Source organism: Agelaius tricolor, unplaced genomic scaffold (genome assembly GCF_023055355.1).
Source record: "Agelaius tricolor isolate 1412-34295 unplaced genomic scaffold, bAgeTri1.0.p SCAF_7, whole genome shotgun sequence".
Taxonomy (NCBI): domain Eukaryota; kingdom Metazoa; phylum Chordata; class Aves; order Passeriformes; family Icteridae; genus Agelaius; species Agelaius tricolor.
In genome coordinates, this window is record NW_027269267.1 from 35973102 (window position 1) to 35992510 (window position 19409).

The window sequence follows — 19409 nt, forward strand, 5'->3', positions numbered from 1 at the left end:
TTACTTATTGATGTTATCCTTTCACTTAGTGCTTTTGCACCAACAGGTTTTTGTTTATAAAAACATCTGTGGTTAAAGACCACAGTATTTGGGACTTTTAGAACTCATTGCATAATTCAGACAGCTCAATATTGTGCAATCAACATTCACCAATTTTTTGACATGTGGCAGGAAAAGAAAGTGGAATTAAGACAATATTCTACTGCAGGGGTTTTGCCAAATTTGTGTTTGATGTTAGCCTACCCATTCTTAACACAAAGAAAACAGTACTTTGACAAGTCCCAGGCTAAACACCTCAAAGCGTGGAACATTCCAGCAGAAGGCTCCCAGTGCACCTCAGAGATGCTGTGGGATGACTGCTCACCTGCCATGCAGTTTACCTTTGGTGCCTAGTCCACCTTTAACCTTTCTGGAAAGGCCAAATGAAAGAAAGAGATCAGCCTGTTTCCAGCACAGTGCATACAGCAAGCTGGTGAAGGCAAGCAGGTAAGGAGACTAGTGTGAGGTAGTGCATATTTGACACAGGGTCAAATATGCTTCCTGTATTCCTGCTGAATTACTACTGCAGCCCCATATGGACTTGTGTGACTATGAATGACCTTACCCAAGAACAGTCCCCAGAGAATACACAAAGTTCCTCCTCTAGAGGCTATAGAAACACTAACAAACAGCAATGGGAAGAGAGAAAAGATCTGCTGTTTTTAAGATCGCTCACCGAACAATAAGGAGAAGGTGACAAAGCAATCAAACTGATGTAAAACAAACAAAGTGCAGAACTTTAGAGGTAAGCCATGCTAAGTCAAGCCCCACACTTTTTATTAGGGGAGCCAGTGGTTAATAAAGCAGAGAAGTTATATAAAACAATTAAGTTTTATATATATTCCAGCAGCAAAACTTGTCTTAAAATTTAACACACACGCACACAAGGAACACATTTGAAAATTATACCAGTTTAGAAAATATCACATAATCATTTAAAATCCAACAGATAATGTCATGCATTGCTCCTCAGACGTGGGTTGCATGACAGTCCTTACACCCACCAAATCCAACCTTCCCAGGAAATGTGGGAATATCAGATGTATAAATCTTTAATGGAAAGCTCATGACACCCATTCTTGCAGAGGGTCTTCCTTTTCCTGAACTCCTCCCATACCCCACTCCTCTCTTTAATATCCTTCCTTGGAGCTGATGGTGTTTGAAAAGAGCAGGAGGGTCATCACTTTAAGAAAGGTTTTCTACTCTGGGGCTTGGGCTCCATCTGGTATTTTATACCTTTGTTTCTTCATTCTTTTCATGCACTTTGTTGAGACTTGACAACAACCTGGACCTTAAGGTTTGATTCCAAGATCTACCCTTCCTACCACCAGAAATTGGTCAGCTAAAACTAGAATTACAACAATTAGCTGGAAAGAGGGATGGACAATAAAAAAGTACAAAAAATGAGCTACTTAAGGAAGCATGAACATTCCAAAAGTCTGGAAAATATCCAAATGCTTTCTCACTGAAAAAGGTTTAAACTACTGTATTTTCCATAGTTAATTTGAAGTCCTTGTCAATTGCAAATAAGAGCAATAAGCCCTGAAGGGGAGTGCTTAGGTAGGAAAAATACCTATCATGCTACAAATTCTCATAGTTTCAATGTAAAATAAATTTGTGGACATTTCTTCAAGCACAGGGCAGTCTTCCATTCATGTCCAAATAGGCGGTCTCACCATTTATTTATTTTTTTTCAAACACTCCCATAAATGTCAGTGTGTTTTCTGCCACACATATTCTGGTGCACCAATGTGCTAAAAATAAGGCAATGCTTTTACTTACTATTACAAATACGGGGGCAGGCTCCAAGGTTGTTACTGAGGCCTTATAGAAAAATTCCATGAAGTCAAAGCCATCTGTGTTTGTTTTTTATCTTTAAAAACATATGGGAATGCTGATAGATTGGGAAATCATCATGTGTTGCCTTTCATTCCTTGTTTAACCGACATTATTTCTATAAACTAAAATAACATTGCTGAAACGTCAAGCACATTTGCAAACATGTAGTTTTAAACTATTCTGAAGTTCACACTCAAGAACACCCTGACACTAAACTATGTAATTTGTTAATTACAAATGAAATCACAGAATTCCTTAGGAGGGAAATTCTCCTTTGGAAGTTGGAGTGGGGGTGACTGACACAATTTAGAGGGTTGTGTTGTAACTGCTTACACGAGCACCCAGCACATCCCTTCTCTCGCCCTGCTACCAGCCAGGATGCAGGTCCAGCCATCTCTGAACGCTCTGATTTTCATAGAGCTCTGAGCACTGAAATGTAAATTACATTCACTCATCTTCAGATCATCTCCATCAAGAATTATAACCCCAGCTATGAGCCACAAATGCTAGGAAAAGTTCTGGTGGTGCTCCAAAACCACGAAAATGCATCTGATGCCTGAAAACCCTTAAGTGCAGCTGTGGGGAGTGATGTTTTTTACCAGTGCTTCCACGCAGGTGTTGACTGGAAATTTATGGCTGGTGTTCCCCTTCTCAGGGTGCTCGTGTGGGGCTGGGGAAATCCCCACAGCTGCAAGACAGCAGCTGAGGGAGCAGAAGGATGCTGTGGCACCTCTGAAGCATGATGCTTTCCCCGGCATTTTTGTTAGTGGAAACAGATACGAGTCAAAATCCAGCCAATTTACAGTAGGCAAAAAGGGGCAAAGGCACACTCTGGAGAATGATGAGCAAGGCTATGAACGAGCAAAAAAGCAGCTTAACGGCATGTTGAAATTTCTGCTTGAATTCTTGTCCTTTGCAAGAGGAATTAAAATAATGTGCAATCATCTGTGCAGGCTTCACCTCAAGTGGGGAAGGGAGCATGACAAAACCTTCTGTTAAGTGCAAGTGCCTGACACAGAGGCTACCTCAGGGACACTAAACGGGTTCAATGTGGATACAACATACCTGTCGGGATAAACGCTGCATGTTGCTGCAACTGAGCATTGGCAAGAGCCTGTTGATAGTGCAAGACACTGGGATTGAAAACGGCACTGGCACCATTGCTTTTTTCAAGTGCTTGTCTCTTTGGTAAAGGATGAAGAACACCAGGAGGAAAGGCCTGTAAATAAGAAAGTTAGTTAAAATGGCTCCATTTTTAAGACCTTGTCCGTAACATATACATAAATACAAAAACTTAGTAATTTTAAAAGCGGCTAAGGATGCCTCGCCATGCATATTAACTCAAAGCACAGCAATGTAAAATGAGTGAAATTTTGTTATTGGTAGCAAAAGCATGGTACTATTCACCTAGAACTGCAGCAGCACAACTACTGAAAAGAAACGTTTGCTTTAAAGCAACGAAAATGGCATTGCCTTTAAGTAGGTTTTCAAATATTACAGGGAGAAAAAACCACTTGTGTTTCATTGCCAAGTATTTTCTTTTATTTTTAAATTTAAATATAGTTTCCTATTATTATACAGATTAATGGATTACGTTATGCATTTTCAATTACAAAAGCAGTTTTATCTCAATTCGACTTTTCATGAGAGATTTAAAAAAGATGAAACTGTGTTAGGAACCAAACTAAATCGTCTGCGGTCTATTACGTATGAGAATGAGATGGATAAATAGAGCTTCCGGTAAATTAATGAGTATGTGAAATCATTTCCGGTTGATGTTTGAAAAGTAAAGCGATACAAATTTCATTAGTTGCTTCTCTGAAGGAAAAAAAAACCAAAAAAAATTATAATAAACCAAAATAAAATTAAAAAAAGCTACATGCAAAGCAAAAGGTGAAAGGTCAAAGTACCAGGTCTACAGTTGCTTCGAGAGGTCGCTTCATTGCTTTGGCAGTCGACTGAGTCTTTTAATAACAGGCAGCGAGCACATGATGGCAGTGGGCCAATGGGAGTCAAGCGAATTAACATACAGGTAAACAGCAAGCAGAGGTGCGTCATGGGAACGGCATTGCATTTGTGGATAGGTGAGAAGGAAAAAAATATTCTGAATGCAATATACAACATACAAAACACTAGGCATGCACAACAACAAAAATGTCTTCTAAAGAAATGAATATTACATTTTGAATTAGTACCGAAGCAAAAATGCATCTACTATACCTTAGTTAAAAGCATATAAGAGAGTAAAATATAGATGTTTGAAATTCAGGAAAGTTGAGTAAAACAGCAGCTTGCAGACACTATTAAGCATCATATAAACACTTCACAGAGATGCAGAAAGTTTTAAGGATACACCTATTGGAATTCCTGATAAGTCAGTTCGGTCACATTTTGAAGTGAGAAAATTGATTTTGGAGGTTACATTTTCAAACACAAAAAACTACTGAAAGTTGTAATGCATTACAAATGCTATTAATATCAGTGCTTACAAGGTGATTGTCTTTTAATTTAGAGAAGTGAATCATTCAATGGTCAAAATGAGAGAGGTTCTCATTCACCAATACAAACCACAGTACATAGGATGTCCAGTTACACTAACTTATCATTAATTCCTTTTCTTTCCTCCTACAGCTGGGTCATTTTTGTAGATTTTTTTAATCTTGTAACTTACCACATTACATTGAGAGGGAAAAAGGTCTTTCAGAATTGAAAACATACTTTCTAAATTTTGCTACAACCTTCAGTTACTAGCTTCAGAAGCAGGGAGTAAAATTGGGCTCCCAGTTCATATGCCAACATTAACATATGAGTTATGATACTAGTCCAGCATTATTAATTTTTCAAAAGAAAGTATTTAGGCATAATACATAGGCATATACATTTATGTATTCTTTCATAGTAAATTCAAAATTATGGCTGATATGACAGCATTCTGTAAAAAAATTCCTCATATAAAATATTACTTTCAAGTTTTATAGTGTAAATAATTCTTACAAACCTTTAGAAAGGAAAGAGAAATTTACTTAGAAATTGAAATTTTTACTTTTGTTTCTTAAGCACGGGCTGATATTTAGCTCTTTTTAGAATATGCAGATTATGTCTACCTTGAAATCAGTATGTGGAAATAGGGAACAAAAGCTGAGGTGGAGGAAGAGGGCAAGGCACAAAATGCCTGAGAACATCTTGTGGTCATAAGTTTATCAGGTGCCAACAGGGTATTCTGCAGAACAGTCCTCAAAATTTTACTTATTTCTTGTACTTGTCTCTGTAGCATGAGTCTTGTCAACACCCTCCTCATCTCTTCTTTAGCACTTTTCTGGATTACACACCTGATCTACAGGATCTGCTCATCTCTCTGGGCCCAAGACCCAGACACAACAAGAAACACCTAGTCTGAAGTGGGGATCAGCACAAACTTCTGTCTGAGCAGGACACTGAGCAGGTACCACTGCAGAGGACATCACTGCACTGCCTGGGGCACAGCCTCAGAGCTACTCTGCCTCCACCACAGAGGGAAATCCACACAGAGGTGACACAGTGCAACTGAATTCAGCACTATGCAATGATGAAGTGCACAAGTTCAAATCAACTTCACCAAGACTAAAGCGTTTCAGTTAATTACCTTTCTTATCCAAATACAGATCTTGTCTCATCTCACTTGTTAACTTATTATCTCTCTGTTTATTATTGCCTTTCTCCAATTTTTCTCCATGCTCTTCTTAACATCACCTCCCTACTTTGAAGCTTTCTTCTGGCTTTCCCCTCATATTCCCCAGCAAGTTCAGTCTTAGTCTTCCCAACCCAAAGGCTTGATCTGTTCTAAATGTACTCATCAACCTTGCTTCCATGTAGTCTCCCATTCTTTTCCAGCTTTCAAACTGCCCATTTTGCTCTCCTACATTAATATTTTCTTTTATTTCATCCTGATAGTAACACCTCCTTTGCCTCCTTTTGTTCCATCAGATTATCTCCTTCTCAACATTTGATCTACATAACTAACAACCAACTAATCCATAGCTACAGGATAGAGAGGAAGAGGATACAAAAAGGAAATAAAGATAATATTAAAAATGATCAAACATCCAAGGCATAGTATTTGCCTGCCATACAGCACATTGGTATGCTATAATGTCTCCTGGAATACAAACAAGATCCACACAGCAGTGGCCTCCATGAATGTGCAAGGAGCTCCTGACTAAACTCAAATGAAAGAAGGAAAGCCCACAAGAGGTGGGAGCAGGGACAGATGCGTCAGGAGGAACAGGGACACAGCCTGAACATGCAGGGATATGTTAGGAAAGTCAAAGATCACCTGGAGTTGAATCTGGCAAGGGATGTGAAAGACAACCAGAAGGGCTTCTGAGCAACAAAAGGAAGACTAGAGAAAATGTGTTTCCACTGCTCAGTGGGGCAGGCAACCTGGTGACAGGACATGGAGAAGGCTGAGGTTCAGAAAATCCTTTCCATCTCAGTCTCTACTGGCATGACTGGCTTTCAGGCCAGTGGGAGACCAGTGGGAAAGTCTGAAGTGAAAAAGATTTCCCCTTGGGGGAGGATGATCAGGTTAGGGAACATTTAAACAAGCTGTATGTACACAGAGCCATAGGAACTAACAGAATGCACCCTGGGTGGTGGCCAATGTCACTGCAAGGTTACTCTTACTTATCTTTGAAAGGTCCCTGTGAGTGAGGGAAATTCCCAAAGTCTGCAAGAAAGTAAATGACAGTCCTATCTTCAAAAAGGGCAGGAAGGGAGGTCTGAGGACTAGCAGGTTGGCCAGCCTCACCTCAGTCCCTGGGAAAGCAATTGAGCAAATCCTCCTGAAAACCATCTGCAAACACATGAAAGCCAAGACAATGATGGGAAGTAGTCACCATAGATTTATGACAGGGAAATTGTGCTTAACCAGCCTGACATCCTTCTATGATAAGACTGGCAGGGGGGTGAAGAGAGAGCAAAGGATGTGGTTTCTCTTGATTTCAGAAAGGATTTCAACACCATTTCATCCTCATGGACAGATTTATTTATCATGGGCTAAACGGGAAAAAGGGAGGTGGACTGACAATTGTCTCACATGCCAGGCTCAAAGGGATGTGACCAGCAACACAGAGCCCAGCTGGAGGCCAGTCACCAGTGGTGTGAAACTTGGAGGAGTGGTTGATACACAAGATAGACATGCTACTGCTCAGAAGGCCTAGGAAGTCTGGAGAAATGGGCACAGAGGAACTTCACAAAGTCCAACAAATATCAAGACCTGTACCTGGGGGGGAACATCACAAAGCACCAGCATATGCTGGGGGCCACAAAGGCTTGGCAGAAAAGACCCTCAAGATCCTGGTGGACACCAAGCCAGCAATGTGTCCTCAAAAGCAAAGGCAGCTAATGGAATACTGGGCTACATCAGGAAGAGTATCACCAACAGGTGGAGGGAGGTGATTCTTCCCCTCCACTAAGCCCTGGTGAGGCCACATATGGAGCCTTCTGTCCATATCTGGGCACCCCAGTACAAGAAAGATACAGGTGTACTAGAAAACACTCCCATAAAGGACTTGAAAGATGATCAAGGGACTGGATACAGCCTACAGAAGATACAGGGGAATCTCATCAGCGTATACAAATACCTGATTCCAGGGTAAAGATGGAGCCAGTGGTGCCCGGGGACAGGAGAAGAGGCAATAGAAACAAATTTAAAGAAAAGAAATTCCATTTAAATGTAAGATTAAAAAAAAAAAAAGGCATTTCTTTTTACTGGAAGTATGGAACAGGCTTTCAAGTTACGGAGTTTCCATCCTTAGAGACATTAGTAAACCAAACAGGCACATCCTGGGCAATCTCCTCTAGCTCCTCTGCTTAAGCAGGGGAAACAGGCTAGAATATTTTGTACATATTTCTCTGCAAAATGTTACCCTGAATTACAGGTCCCTGTTGCCTTCTCCTGTGATATTAGACTGATAACATTTCAATTCTGTGTTTCCAAAGATGCTTCATCTTGCTTTGAGGCTAATGCAACTCTAATTAAGCCTTATTTAAAACCCCAGGATATATATCTGCAACCATTACCAAAGCGCAAAAAAAATTAATCCCCTCATCTCTCTCCTTTCTTATTTAGTATAGTGCCTAGAAATATTACATTCTCTAAATGAACAATAAATATTGCACAACAGAAGCTAATCAGAATAAAACCCCAATCTTCTCTGCTTTAATTTCCAGATGGTATTCAATTTCTGCAAGCACAGGAAACTTTAACTAAAAATCATCCAATTTGAAACACAGGCTGTGATGCTATTAGAGAAAGAATATTGAAACTTAAGAAATATTCTTCTGTATGATGGTTTGCTTTCTTGCATAACTTACCCTTTGTCCCTCAGAAAAGTCTGGTCTTTTCTAATTTGTTAAATACAATAGCTTGGGGTAGTTATGTACTGTACTGTATTGTGTTTCTTGTAGGCCTTTAGACCAGAGAATAACTGTATTGTCTATAACTATTGTATGCACTGCCCACAAGTCCACAAACCACATCTGCTTAATTATTCGTCCACTGCCAGCAATGAGGACAATGATTCTTTGATTTGCTGCCACAGTTTTGTCTCTCAAGTCAGATCCTGGATGTTAAATTTATTTAACTTTATCGATACCACTGCAAACTCATCAACTTTCCTGGTAGCAACTGTAAGAGGAATCCAATCCTGGTGAAGAGGTGGGCTGTCTTGTCTGAAGAGTTTTAAGTAAGAGGTTAAAATATCTGAAAATAAATCAGATTTATGATCACTCACTCTCTTTTCTTCTGACTGTAGCCACAATGTTTCTTTGCTAATGATTCCCATTACAGTTTACTACTTTAAAACCTCATGATTCAAGTAACTGGCCCATAATAGAAGGAGAGGCAAGAAGTCTCTAGGCATGAAATGTGTCTAACCAAAGTTCAAAAATACACAGGCAACACTTTTTAGTCATTGGGGATAGCTGTAGATCTACAGAGGGCAGTTCTTTCTCATCCTCAAGCAGGTACTAATGGTACATCAGATGAGTGTCCTGGCTTTTCTACATTGCCAGTACAGTGAGACCAAGGTGGCTGGCTGGTTGTCTCGTTTCTAAGGCAGACTGTGCTGATCTCAGTACAGGTTTCTGTTCTACTACTGATCTCTGAAGCGAACACTCTCTCTTTGCTTTTCTTCCAAATTTCCACATGTATATATCTGCCATCAAAGAGCTAAAACAGCATATGTGTCCCTGTTTTCCTGGGAACACTGAAGCTTATCAGTTTTGTTTCTGTTTGGAAATACGAGGGGCAAATTTACATATAATTAAGGCAGAGAACAGAAGTGGTATAGAGTGTCATTTGCTTCACTGTCTTGAATAGAAATACACATTAAAACAAGGGCATAAAGAAAAGAAAGTGCTTCCTCCCATCAAGCAATAGTAATAATTTTATAAATTCTTATCTTTCACCAAAAAAAACAAAATTAAAAAACAAAAGAGGCAAAAGAGAAAAGAAAGTATAAGCAAACAGCATTAAATTGAAGCAAAATAGGCATCAAAAAAAAGGCAGCCATACATGCCAGCACTTACCATCACAGTCGCAGCTGCCGCAGCTGCCTGGGCTGCCACTGCAGCCTGGTTGGCTTGGTGTTGCGCCGCTTTGATTTTGGCCTGCAAATGTGCAGGAGGGTGAAAATACTTGCATTTCTCCCTCATGCAACGACCTTTTATGTAATCCATACACACGGTTACGGTGTTGTCATTTGTGTCAATCATTGTGCTGTCTGCCGGATGCGCAAAGCGGCAATCAGTCTCTCCACGCGCACAGTTCCCCCGCTGGAACTCCCTGCACACCTACGCGCAAAACAACACACATTGCAGGGCACAGCTCGCTGCAGCCTGGAAGGGCAGGGAGGGTCCCACGCCCCCAAAAGACAGGCCTGCCCCCTTCCCCTGCTAGTTCAAGTTTTACAGCAACTTCAGTTTAATAAACCCTGCATCTTTTGGTGGGTGAGGGGAATGCACCTATTTTATCTTCATATTGTTGGCTCCTTAGGTAGCTCTCTGGTACTGTGGTTAAATAACAGAAGCATTCCCAAATGCCTTTTATTTTTTCCTGTTTAAAAAGCAGCTGGGAAGGATACTTACATAACTGCTCCTGCAAAACTAGCTGGGAATCACAAAATATTTTGTCTCTTTCTGACTACACTTTGTATTCTTGCAGGTGGGCTGGTAGGGAAGGAGTTCCTCTTGCTGAAACCCAGGGAAAATACACATCAGATGCACTGCATTTTTTATGGAGTCTACAAACAAAACTGAGAGCCTACTTAAAAATAATTTTCAAAAATAGGCAGAATGAATACACTTATTTTCCTAAGAAGAAATGTGCTCAAGACACTGGTGCTTAGGCTTTTGGGAAAGGACATTCATTTCTGCAAGAGCCATTTGGCCTCCTTGTGTACTCGGATCACAGATTCCACTGAGTCCAGCCACGCAGTGATCCAGCAACTGCTGCGAGGCTCTGCACATAGCTGGGGGATTGTCCCTTCAGACTGCTGCAGGGTTGGTAATATTCCACATCCCCATTGGCAGCTCAGGGCTGAAGGGCTACACCATTCCCCTAATACCAATCCATAAAGCTATAAAATTACCTTATTATCAGTGCAGAAAAACCTAGACAATTATTACTGAAATAAAAAATGTGCTTGTTAGATATTTCATCAAGGGATGCCTTTACAGGCATGTATACATGAGGTTTTTGAGATGATGAACTTTAAAAAAATGAAAACTCATCTGTGTATTAAATATAAGCAAAAACAACCTTAAAAATAACAGTGTTTAATTACCACTGGCTGCAAGTACAGAAATCCTGCCTGGTTACAAGTTTTTTATCTGTAGCAACTAAATTTAAGCTTCGCTTCTAAAACAACAGTCATACCCTCTAAGATCTCTCACACAACCTAACAGAGAATGTGCTTCTAGTCTACAGTACCTCCAGTTTATCAGTCCTGAGGAGTTTCTGGGTAGCAGTTGAACTGGGGACTGAAACTGGTGGACTTCCAGGAACAATGACAGGCGGCGTGGGTAGGATCTCAGTCGGGACTAAGCCAACTCCTGGTGTTACTGGCGTTAGGTAAGGAGCAAAGCTAATAGCCGTGTTCGTTCCTATTGTGGGACCCACCGGAAATGTGGGCTGAAAAAGGAAAACACACACCAAGGTGAAATAAATACTCCTTAATCAATAGCTTACTAGTTGTTCTTTGCTTGCTGTTCTTTCTGGCACTGGTTCATTTTCTTGCTGAAAAAACTTCAAACAGCTGGCAAAATACACAGCATCCTCTCTTCTTTTAATCATGTAACATATTCCAGCAGCACATGAAGAACCACCTTTGTAACTCTATTATTGGAAAAGAGTCTGCAGATGCAAAGGAAGTCCTACATTGAACCTGAATCTGTGTGGAGGTCCAGCTTACATTGCAGGCTTATTTACACACCTAAATGTAGAAATAACATAGACTTTATTGCTTTTTCTCAATACCTGTTTTCCTTGGAAAAACAGGCTGTTTTTCAAAGTATTCAGATTTCATAGCTGAAGCATTATTAACTATATTAAAGCCATATTTCTAATAAGAGTACATATAATGAGCTCTTTGGCATGTAACTTCCAGTATGTTTGCATACTGTATTTTGCCACCTCCTGCAATTATATGTTACTGTGTCTCATACACTGAAAAAACTCAACTTCACAAAATTTGTGTGCTCAGCTGTCACCAGTGGCAAGCAGAATAAATATTATAATCTCAGCTGGACACAATATTTAGAAAGGGATTATTCAAGCTTATATTAGTTCATCATATGAAAAACTTTGATTGGAGGGAATGATACGGGTCTAAAAATCTTGTTTTGTTTCTTCCTACAGTGAGTCAGTGAAGTCATGACCAGAAGAAAGGGCATTTGTGTGATGCTACAGCAGCCGTGATGAGGCAGAATAGTGGGTTTGTTAACACCAGCTCCACAGGGGGTGGAGGCAGGACATCACCATGGTCAGCTCATGCTCAGACCTGCAGAGTGCTTTAGTTCTGCAGAGCTGAGTACCCCAGAGAGTGAAGCTATAATTATAAATGAGGAAAAACTTTGTGCAAAAACAGGACACTGATCTCTGATCAGCTTTGTCAGAAATTAGGTTCCCAAATAAGCCAGCAGCTAGAAACACAACAGCACAACACTAAGACTTCAAAACACTTTAACAAAGGAGAAGTGTCTTTCTTGTTAAAGTGGCCTGCATTACATAAGGTATGTAGAAAATACGCAAGAGAAAACACAGCAGCTAGAAGGCAGTTGTTTTTCTTTTTTGTTTGTATTTAGTTTTCTTGGGATTTTTTTTTGTCTTTGGAACCAATTACTAAATTATAAATGGATGTGACTTAGCACCAATAAGATGCTCTGAGTATACAGATTAACCAGGATAAGCAACTATACAGAAATGGCATCTAACTGCCCTTAAGAGTTAAAAATGCTGTGTTCTAATAGTGATCAAATCTGCTTGATATCAAGCAACCCAGTTTATATGTCAAACATGAGCTAAATTCTGAAGAGCATAATATTGAATATTTATATGAAACAATGGTTTGACTATGTTGAAAACAATATGTGTTATGTGAAATACAAATAACAGCTTTGTGTCAGACATAATTTTATGAAAAAAATCCACTCATCAAATGACTTCTATGAAATTTTCTTTCACTTTTTATCCATTTGGTCAAGGCTGAGTCATCTTAGTCTGGCAATTTGTGTGAGACAGACCTGGCATTTTTATCACAGCAATCAGTACAGAAGGCATTATGTCAAAGAAATTGTAAAGTTCAAATGATGAAATGGATGAGAAGAAAAAAGTATAATTTTGCCACTTCAATTTTTCACATAATATTAAGTGGTGGAATCTATTACTTCAGCAAAACGTTTTCTGGTGAAAACTCAAGCAGTAAATCCCTAGGAAATATCAAGATACATTAGGAGGCCAACATCACCAGATACAATTTGATGAACATGTACCAGAAATTCAGGGAGTCCTGACACTCAATGCCCAATCCCACCTGACAGTGGATGTTCTGAGTATAAAAAGGCATTACTGAAAAAGGCATCTGGGGTGAGCTTCCTGTGACCAAATGCAGATGTCTTCTTCTGAGATACCTACACTTGACTTCTGTGGTAGCCCATGGAAAGACAAAGGCACTTTGAAAACTAAATCACCTAATCCAAATGCTGATGTCTGGAACAAGCCAAGCAAATAGTAATTAGGAGTGCCTATGTCTTTTGATAAACTATAAATGGACCTTGGAAACTCACTGCAGAAGTTGATGCCAACACTCCAGATGCCTCAAGTTAGAGAAAAAAATCCCACTCTAGTGGGATGCCTTACACTAGGAATTTAGATTGAAAAAACATCATTAGCAGCCATGTGTGAAAAGTTTAATTCAGATTACTTGCCAAACCATGCTTTAGAAGTCTGCTACACTGAGAAGCCCAACTGCAAGGACTGCCCAGAGCAACTGATCACTTTAGTGCATATCTGAAGATGCTGGTCATGCATGCTAGACTCTAGTTCTATATCACCTTCTGGATATGAAGTGTCTCAGGCACCGTATGAATCACCTTGAGACAAAACACTGAGTTTGTGAAGTGCATGCACCACCAATTCTCTGTCTTATCCTCAGACACTTCAGACTTCAACAGAGTAAGAAAATGCTAATCGTTAACCTTTGTTCTTGGTATGGGATTAAATAATATTTAAAGCCATTCAGACCCATAGACTCCTGAAAAACTTTGTGTTCCTACTCAAATTACTTACTAGCAAATTATTGTTATTATACAAATTTTCACCTCCAGAAGAATTATAGGTAAAAATCTTGCAAAATCTTAAAAATTCATGACATGAAATGCATCAAGGGGGCAAAAAAAGAGGGAAAAATGCAAATTATTATGGCATTAAAGAAAAATAAATCAAGACTACAGCAACACTCCATTACATCTTGAAATGCAAATCTAAATGAGCATATCTCCAGCATCTTGACCATTCGTTAAGTAAACAGACAGGGGCTATTTTTATTGATACTATTTAGAGAACTTTTGCAGGTCAACAGAGTCTTAAACTTTACTTACCATTAAGACCACCAGAGAAATATACTTACCACTGGCTGTAGTGGTGTCCCTGGAAACATGAACTGCATTTGCTGGGCGAGCATTGCTGCTGCAGTTTTTTGCTGGATTAAGTTGTTCCTGCCATTGATTTCCAGTTGAGTTTTTAAATGTGTTGGTGGATGAAGGTACTTGCAGTTCTCCCTTGTACAACGACCCTGGAAAAAGAAGTCACAGTAATCAGTCGGCTGCTTTTGATGATAGTTCAATGCCTTAGAGCAAAATATTACATCATAAACTAAGCAACAACTAATGAAACACAGGGTGTTTCCTGGGAAATATGTAGAGGGCTGAGAGGAGCTGATGGCCTTGAGCTCTGCCTCAGCCCACCACCTCTGATTGATCATTAAGGCTATTAGCCACGGAAAAACAAAAGAGAAAGGCTGTGAATCAGCATTTTTATTGTTAAGTACAGATCACTGCCATACAATTAATAATCTCAGAACTGTCCAGACTGCCTGAACTGCCTCTCATGACATCCTGGCTGAAGTATCTGGTGTTACTGTAACATAAAAGTTTTTTATTAAATGACATCACATGATGAATAACAAATTGAAACCTTCTTTAAGAGAAATGCAGCCATATTAAAAATAATTGTGTGATCATGGCAGGGAGGATCTAAAATTGCCACTCACTGCTTGTGTTCTCTCATACATTCAGCCTTATTCCAGTTCACTGCCTTCCAGCCTCCTGTTTTTATTACATCAGCACAACTTCGAACTATTTCCATTCAAGTATAAAAGAAGTAAAGGTGGTACTTTTACAGCCTAAATTTAGAAGCAGTGCATGGTCCTAAATCTGAAGATACACAGCAAAAGGACAGCTCCAATCAACATGAAAGGAGGAGTTTTTAGACAGTTACAAGACAATAAGAGACTAAAAATACAGGTGGGCTGTCATTTTGAGGTGGCTTGGGTTAGAGGAGATGGATGTACAAGCTGACCACAAACACAGGTAGAGCAGCGTAGGATGCACTGATATATTTTCCCCCAGAAAGGGAAATCGTAGGGTGCACCAGGAGGTTGTGCAGCTGCAGGGCAGGACCTGCTGAGATCAGAGGCTCCTTGATGACAGGGCTCACAAACAATCACAGAGTTTTAAGAGCTGTGACTAGAGGGCCTAAAGCATTAGTCAAAGCGCATTGGATACACTCAACCTGTATAAGTTGTTTCCAAATTGAGATGTTTTTAAGTGTTTTTTAAATTTCCCATTCACTGGTATTAGGGCTTTACTATTTGCAGACAAGCAGGAATATCCTTCTATAGTCAATAAAGCATCCAGATCCCTATGCAGGAATATCACACAGTAGACATACAATGACTCTGTGTATGCACACACACACACTGCTACAAAACTTTCAACATGCTTCAAATGTCCCAAAACCAGTGTTACTGTTATACTTTTGACTTAGACACCAAAAAAGAGTGGATTCTGCCCCTAATTTGCTACAAGGACGTCATAACTAACTGTTAAGGGGTGAGTTAAACATGGTCAGGAAGCTTCTCCTGTGTCAAGGCTGATGGGAATGCAAATAGCTATTTCCACACTATTAAACTATTGAGAACAGCCCTTTCCTGAACTGCCCCTGGCTGCTGCTGGGAGTATGCTAAATAGCAGAAGCCAGACAATACAAGAAAGCTAAAAATTTAAGAACAAGCAATGGCCTCAACACTCAGGAACAATAGTCTCAGTGCTGTTTCAACCTCCTAGTACAGTTGCAACCACTTTCAGGACATTAGGCCTTCCTTCTGTTGAGAGAATCACTAATGCTGCCTGATTTAATGAATTACACAAAAGGAACATTACTCTGTCAGCTGGCATGAGCAGAACCAGTAATAGCTGTGATTTGATGGACAAGAAAGAAAGCTGGCTCCTTCATTTGGGGGGAATGTGGCCTTTACCATCATAATGCTAAACTGGAGCAGATCCAGCACAGACAATGAGCATATGCTTTTTTATTGGCTGATGAGGCCAACTGATTTAGACATTTTTAACTGATATTTATTTTACCTTAGCCCATATTGTACATGAATGGCTCCTACAGCAAATCTAAAAATTAAAAAACCAAAATCATATCAAACTACTGAATCTGATGGAAATATCAACCTATGGAATGAAAACTTTTCCTTAAACAAGGACTAAGAGCAACTCTCATGCACAGTGGCTTCTGAAGTACCTTAAACCTGAAGAGTGCCTTCAGCCAGACCTCCAGTCTTACCTCTGAAAGCACACATCTACTCTATACCATCACTTCAAGCTCTGCAAAGCAAGCCACAGTGCACAAAAGATTGGTTATTTCTGAAAACTTTCAAAATAATCCAACCATACAGAAATGTACTGTCCTCTCTGAAGTTATTCATGTCTGTGCATCGTTTACCAGTTCTTTGAGCTCCCGGTTAGCAATGAACGTATGTACTATAAAAGAGCTGTGTGGTCTCACCACGCTGCTATAGAAAGCCCTCTAAACAGATCAAGCCTTGTTGAAATTAAATGACCCAAAATAAACTGCAGTGGAATGAGCACTGAAAATAGTGAGTAAATTAATCCGCCCTCACTACCAAAATTAAATAAATTCTGAGACTGGCTTTTTTACTTTTTGAACCCTTAATGGTAGCAGGAAAACATCTAGAGGAATTTTTCATTCCTTTTTTCCCATATGCTCCATTTCCCAGCTACTAATCACTGCACAAACAAAAATTCAGACCTGTAGTATCATTTCAGTCAAATGAAATTATATTGACCCTGAAATTTTTTGTTTATTAAAAAGTCAAATACGAAGTCCACCTCACATGACAGCACATATCAACCAAAAACCAGAACAGACAACTGTATAAAACATGCAGGAGTATTCAATGTATTGGCTGGGTCACCACCAATGAGTCCACTTTGTAAAAAACTACTATGCTAGAAAGCCACATCATCACAAATGCAGAGCCAAAAAGAGGTACTTTAACTTTCAGGTGCATCAATATCAAGCTTCTGGAGCAAGGCTTTCTTCATCTTAAAACCACAACAGTTTAGGAGCTGTTCCACAGACATTCAGTCCCTCTGGCACAGGACGGCACAAACTCAGGCAGGGAAAAATAATTGGTTCTTACAACTTTTAACCTGTTCCCAGATATGAGTCAGAGTCCTGAAACCGAGGGCACGGACAGGTTGGTTTGAAACTGGGACCCTAGAAACTCCTGTCACCCATGAAATGAAGGTTATCAACAAGCACATCATAAGTGGTTGTGCACTTCCCATGGGAGTTCATAAAAAAAAATCACTGTCAATGAGCTGTCTCCTTATCTGCAATGGATAAGAACAATGAACAGACATCAGATTACATTCCCAGCAGTCTGTTACTCCCCTCATCCTGGAAGGATGGTACCTAACTGACTTTTATTTCTTTGCCTTTGTCCTCTACAGCTGTCCAGCCTACTGCCCAGCACCCCATTTCAGGCAGGTAATGGAAAGTTTTAACAGAAAAACTACTTTTCTACTGCTAATTATCTGGACTAGAACATGCTGTGGCTCGCGTCAGGCTGTCCCACAGGTTTCCTTCTAGTAAAGCAGTGAGAGAGGGAAAGGGTGCATCGAGGAGCTCATCGGGAACTCAAAGGACTTCAGTGCCCAACACCAGGGCAGAGCAAAAGAGGCTGCACTTTTACAGGGGCAATGGGCTGGGGAGCTGCTAGCTGATTGGCTTAATTTCATAAACTGATAAACATCCCTTAACAAGCCATGTCACACCATTGGCTTTTTGCTTTTTTTTTTAAATCAATAGATTTTCCCATTAAGAACAATAAGTAGTTTGTCTAAGATCAATGCCACAAGACAGCCCACAGACTAAAGTACATTAAAAAGCTAGATATGTGCTTAGAATTTTACATTTAAAATAAGCAAAATGAGGTGAATGTAGAAGTAACACCCCATAACTTTGCATGTTAACACTTGCAAAGGATCCACATAAGGATTCATTTCCTGTCTTTTAATATTTCATAAATTCACAACTTCTTTCAGTATTTTACTCTTGCTCTAATAGTAACAATAAGAATAATTAATTCAAGCTTGAGAATTGCTTATGTATAATAATGAGATAGCTTTTACTTGTTAAAATTATCTTTCATAAAAGTAAGATGTTTGAACAGAAAAAAAAAGGCAAAACAATGTTTCTTCTATCTCTTAAGGCAAGAATCAACTAAAGCTTCCAGAATTATTTTGCTTAGGTATGGAATTTCAGGCAATTTATTTATGCTATTAGTGGGAGATAACAGAGCATGACTCCCCCTACTCACAGCACACTGTTAAAAAACAGGTCTCCCAATGAGAAGCTGAAAGTAGGAGGCCTGCTGCCTTGCAGGCATCTGTCCCTTGTTCCAAACCTCGCTCCCCAGCGTGCTTCCAGCTCTCCCTATTCAACTCTCTGTAAACTCCCAGCTTCCTACTGTACCCCACCTTCCTCCTTCCTTCTCTCCCTGAGCATCCTCTCACCTCCCCTAACTATAGCCCAGGAAGCCACTCACAGGATAATTACAACAGGCTGGAGCCGTGTGTGTCCCGAGGAGCCGGCCAAGGCGCACACGCTGCCGGCCGACTGCGCTCGGGAGAGGCCTAGTGCCCGCTCCTGCCTTTCCTTCATTGGGTAAAACTTTGCATCTGCCTTCTACCCAGACACTGATTTTTGCATAACCAGTAGGAAGTTTGAGATATGTCTTTGAGATGTCTGCTTCTAGCAGCTTTGCTTGAAATTGGCTACATTGTTCAGAAGTTATTAGGGTGAGAGGATGACGCTGGCAAAAATATGGACAGTGCATTTATGCAAAACCTGTTTCCTTAAGAAAACAAGCTAAACCTAAAATGCAGATGAAATTGTATGAACTCTTAAGATTGAATTGCTGTCTAATGAGAAAAGAAGAAAAGTATATGACTTCCAAGACATAAATGGTTTTAGAAGGCATCTGAGCAACTCGTTCTACAGGGGAAAAGAAGATTTTCTGGTTTCCAGATAGACACTATGAGATCTAAACATTTGCTGGAGTTAGAAAAGACATACATAAATTTTTAAAAAGTAATAATCACCTAATGCCACAACTATTCCTCCCACTCAAAAAAAAAAAAAATTTGCAATTTTCTGCATGCCTTGCACATGCCTGTAAAGATCAGAACACGTTTTAAAACAGTAATGCCTTTGCAGCTGTGGGCATGCTGCTTAGTTAAACATTGCCTACTGAAAGTATTACACACTGTCAAAGCCCCAGCAGAGTGGGAGCTAGCACAGGCCACTGTCCAGGGTGGTGGCAGCACATGGCAAGAATGGCCACAGAGACAGCAGTGTCAGCAGCTGGGGTGGTACCTAAGGCATAAACACTTCT

General features: G+C 40.0%; 1 protein-coding gene across 11 annotated transcripts in view; it reads right to left on the reverse strand.

The window, feature by feature from the left end:
- The window catches only part of MBNL2 (muscleblind like splicing regulator 2), a 106616-nt gene that overhangs the window by 20171 nt on the left and 67036 nt on the right, over positions 1-19409 (reverse strand). For 7 of the 11 annotated variants that reach the window (XM_071430960.1, XM_071430954.1, XM_071430955.1 and 4 more), the window contains 5 exons: positions 14046-14210; positions 10850-11050; positions 9448-9711; positions 3789-3842; positions 2944-3097 (listed from right to left, as the gene is read on the reverse strand). In XM_071430960.1, coding sequence (XP_071287061.1) covers positions 2944-3097; positions 3789-3842; positions 9448-9711; positions 10850-11050; positions 14046-14099 — 727 coding nt within the window. In that variant the 5' untranslated portion in view covers positions 14100-14210. The remainder of the gene's footprint in view (positions 1-2943; positions 3098-3788; positions 3843-9447; positions 9712-10849; positions 11051-14045; positions 14211-19409) is intronic. The other 4 variants (XM_071430958.1, XM_071430959.1, XM_071430956.1 and 1 more) reach the window with 1 other exon arrangement.